General features: G+C 41.2%; 1 protein-coding gene across 1 annotated transcript; it reads left to right on the plus strand.

Annotated features, from left to right (window-relative positions):
* Nucleotides 1–635: 635 nt before the first annotated feature.
* Nucleotides 636–3,454, plus strand: LOC128282136 (uncharacterized). Its single transcript, XM_053020311.1, has 5 exons — nt 636–1,379; nt 1,428–1,705; nt 1,889–2,024; nt 2,121–2,643; nt 3,396–3,454. The coding sequence occupies exons 1-5, from the start codon at nt 636–638 to the stop codon at nt 3,452–3,454; spliced, it is 1,740 nt and encodes a 579-aa protein (XP_052876271.1).
* Nucleotides 3,455–4,361: the final 907 nt, after the last annotated feature.

A 4,361-nucleotide genomic window follows, 5' to 3' on the forward strand; every position in this document is an offset into this window, starting at 1 on the left:
AAAAGTACAATGGCACTACTTGCCCAGAGGCCCACATCACAATGTTTTGTAGAAGGATGACGCGGTATGTAAACAATGATCAGCTGTTGATCCATTGTTTTCACGATAGTTTGATAGGAGCGGCAGCCAGATGGTACAATCAGTTGAGTCGAGCTAGAATAAGTTCATGGAGGGATCTTGCACAAGCCTTCATGCAATAGTACAACCATGTAACAGATATGAACCCTGATAGGATTACCCTGCAAAACATGGAGAAAAAGCCTAATGAGAATTTTAGGCAATATGCACAGAGGTGGAGAGAGGTAGCAATGCAGGTTAAACCACCACTATTGGAGAAGGAGACCACTATGTTATTTATTAATACTCTGAAAGCCCCATTTATTACTCATATGATTGGAAGCACTACTAAAAGTTTTGCGGACATAGTTATGGCAGGAGAGATGATAGAGAATGCCATAAGAGGAGGAAGAATTGAGGGGGAAGTAGTCAAAAGATCAGCCCCAAGAAGAAAAGACAATGAGGTAAACAATACAAGTGGTTTTAATTCAAAAGCAGTCACAGTTAGCCAGCCCAAAGTAGCCACAGTTGGGCAACAAGACTCTCAAAAGTAGGAATCCAACACTAGGCATGAAAGGATGCAATTTACACCTATACCTGTGACGTATAGGGAGCTCTATCAGAATCTATATGATGCGCATGCTATAGCCCCTTTCCACTTAAAACCATTACAACCTCCGTATCCTAAATGGTATGATGCAAATGCCAGATGTGAGTATCATGCTGGAATATCGGGGCACTCAATCGAGAATTGTACTGGATTCAAGAAAGCCGTAGAGAGGTTGATCAAGAATGGGGTTTTGAAATTTGAGAGTACCCAAAATACTGAGAATCATTTGCCGAACCATGACAATCAGGGAGTAAATGTCATTGGTGAAGCCGTTGAAAAAAAGGAAAAGGAAAATGTTGATGAGATAAGGATGCCTATGAGGGTAATCTGGGAGGAGATGATGAAGAGAGGTATGTTGACCTCTAAAAATACGAAAGAAAGAACGTGGGACTACGGTAAGCTCCATGAAGATTGCGAGGAATTCAAGACCTTGGTGCAAGGCTTCATAGACAACAAAGAGCTACAGGTTTATGAAGATAGCTCTAGTAAAAAGCAAGTTTGTGTGCTGGAAAATGAACAGCAAAGAACCAGTAGACCAATGATCATTATCTCCTTGCCAGGGAATAATGAAATGGGGACACCAGCAGCGCCCAAGGTTATTATCCATACACCTACTCCTTTCCCTTACAAGGATAGCAAAAAAGTACCATGGAGTTACGGCTGTAGCGTGACGGTGCTGGGAGAAGGAAGCATAGCCAGCGAATCAAAGGATGTATGAGATGAAGGTTCCCATACGCGGAGTGGGAAGCGTTATGATAAGGGGGACGTCAGAGTGGAGCCCACAAAACCCAAGAATGTTGAAATTGAGAAAAAGAGTGAAGTATCTGTTAACGAACCAGTGAGGGAGGAGGAAGCTAAAGAATTTCTAAAGTTCCTTAAGCATAGTGAGTACAGTATGGTCGAGCAGTTGCGTAAGCAACCAGCACGCATATCTCTTTTAGCCTTACTGCTAAGCTCCGAAGTGCATCGAGAAACGTTGTTGAAGGTACTCAACGAGACATATGTTACTCAAGATATATCTGTCAAGAAGTTGGACCAGTTGATAAATAACATCAATGCTAATAATTTCATCTACTTCAATGATGATGAAATTCCACCTGGGGGCATAGGGTCAACTAAGGCTTTGCACATCACCACTCGATGCAAAGGATACACGCCTCCAAGTGTACTTGTTGATAATGGGTCCGCTTTGAACGTCCTTCCATTATCCACATTTAACAGATTACCCATTGACAGTTCGCACATGAAGACGTGTCATAATGTGGTAAGAGCCTCTGACGGAACTGAAAGGAAAGTAATGGGACAAATTGACATCCCTCTGGAGATTGGACCAAATACGTATGAAGTTGACTTCCTGGTAATGGATATCAAGCCCTCCTATAATTGTTTGTTGGGGAGGCCATGGATACACTCAGCAGGAGCGGTGCCTTCTTCACTGCACCAAAAATTGAAGTTGGTGACAGATGGACGCTTGATAACCATCAATGCAGAGGAGGACATCATAGCAGCCGTCACTAGTAAGCCTCCTTATGTGGAGACAAATGAGGAGACTATTGAGTGTTCTTTTCGTTCCTTGGAAATTGTTAATGCTACCTTCATTTTGAAGGGAAGCGAGGTGTCGGTTCCCAGGATGTCTAAAGCAACAAGGATGGCCCTGCAAATAATGGTGAGGAAAGGAGTATTGCCAGGAAAAGGACTAGGAAAACAGTTGCAAGGAGGGATTCAAGTCCCAAAATTTGCGGAGAAGAAGGATCACTTTGGTTTGGGTTTTAAGCCAGACCATAAACAAAAGAGACAGGAGATGGAAAAGCGTCAAGCAAGAAGGAAGGCGCGTTTGAACGGAGGAGAAGTAGAGTGGGAACTGATGACATTCCCACCTATATCCAAAAACTTTAAGTCAGGAGGGTTGCTAGTAGAAGAGAGTCATCAAATCAATGTTGTACATAATGAGTGGTTTGGACAAGAAAACCTTGAGGGTATTCACCCTTACGAACCAGGGAGCTCTCTGAACAATTGGACTGCGGAGGATCTTCCTGTAGTCTTTAGAAATTTTTCAGAGTAATTCTCGAAACATGTTTATTACTTTAGGGCCTAAGAGTAGTAAGATTACATTTGTGAAAATAGGCTTATGTTCATCTATTATTATTCAAATAAAACATAACTTTTACCAATTTAAAAGAGTATTGTCTCATTTTTATCAACCAATATTCCTTTAAATTCTAACAATTCTTATTCTTTTATAGCACATAAACGATCATTCTCAAATTCATTCATTCTTTGTATATTCTTTCGCACTTTTATGTGTCTCTAGATATCAATGATATGAGCACTAATACTGCCGCTCCTGATTTCTCTTGTGAGCAAGACATGTGTTTAGAGGAGTCTCAGGATTTTGAAGATGTTCAAGATTGTGACGTATCTCTCGATCTATTAAGAATGGTAAAATAGGAGGAGAAACAAATCATGCCACATGAAAAAGAGGCAATAGAGAATATAGCCTTAGAGGAAGGGAAGGAGGTGAAAATTGGAACACTGATCGCTAATGACACAAGGCGTAGCTTGATTGAGTTGCCTCAGGAATTCAAGGATATCTTTGCATGGTCTTATCAGGATATGCCCGGATTGAGTACTGACATTGTAGTACATCGTCTTCCGATAAGACAAGAATGTAGACCGGTCCAACAGAAGTTGCGAAGAATGCGGCCAGACATTGTTCTGAAAATAAAAGATGAGGTCAAGAAGCAGTTTGATACAGGATTTCTGCAGGAAGTGAAGTACTCTGAATAGGTAGCTAATATTGTACCAGTCCCTAAGAAAGACGGGAAAGTACGAATGTGCGTTGATTACAGAGATCTAAACAAAGCAAGCCCAAAGGATAATTTTCCTCTGCCACACATCGACACTTTAGTAGACAACACAGCGGGATATTCGTTGTTCTCCTTCATGGACGGCTTCTCAGGATACAATCAGATAAAGATGCATCCAGAGGATATGGATAAAACTACTTTCATAACATTGTGGGGCACCTTTTGTTATAAAGTGATGTCGTTTGGGTTGAAGAACGCAGGGGCAACATACCAACGAGCCATGGTAAACTTGTTTCACGACATGATACATAAGGATATTGTGGTATACGTTGATGATATGATTGCCAAGTCGTGAACAGAAAAAGAACACATTGAGGTCTTGAGAGGATTGTTCTTAAGGTTGAGAAAATTTCAGTTGAAGCTCAATCCAGCAAAGTGCACTTTTGGAGCTAGATCGGGGAAGTTATTAGGTTTCGTAGTCAGTGAAAAGGGAATTGAAGTTGACTCAGACAAGGTCAGATCCATACGGGAGTTGCCTCCACCACGTACTCAAAAAGAAGTTCAAGGATTCCTAGGAAGGTTGAATTACATTGCTCGGTTCATTTCACAATTGACTAAGAAATGTGATCCTATCTTTCGTCTCCTCAGAAAGCACAATCAAGGTGCTTGGGATGAAGAATGCCAGAATGCTTTCGAGAAAGTCAAGCAGTATTTGTTGAATGCTCTAGTGTTATCTCCGCCTAGTCCAGATAAACCGTTAATACTATAGTTATCAGTGTTCAGCAATTCTATGGGATGTGTGCTGGGTCATCATGACGAGTTAGGGAAAAAGGAAAAGGCAATTTATTATCTCAGTAAGAAATTCACTGACTGTGAAATGAGATATT

Source organism: Gossypium arboreum, chromosome 10, assembly GCF_025698485.1.
Source record: "Gossypium arboreum isolate Shixiya-1 chromosome 10, ASM2569848v2, whole genome shotgun sequence".
NCBI classification, from domain to species: Eukaryota; Viridiplantae; Streptophyta; class Magnoliopsida; order Malvales; family Malvaceae; genus Gossypium; species Gossypium arboreum.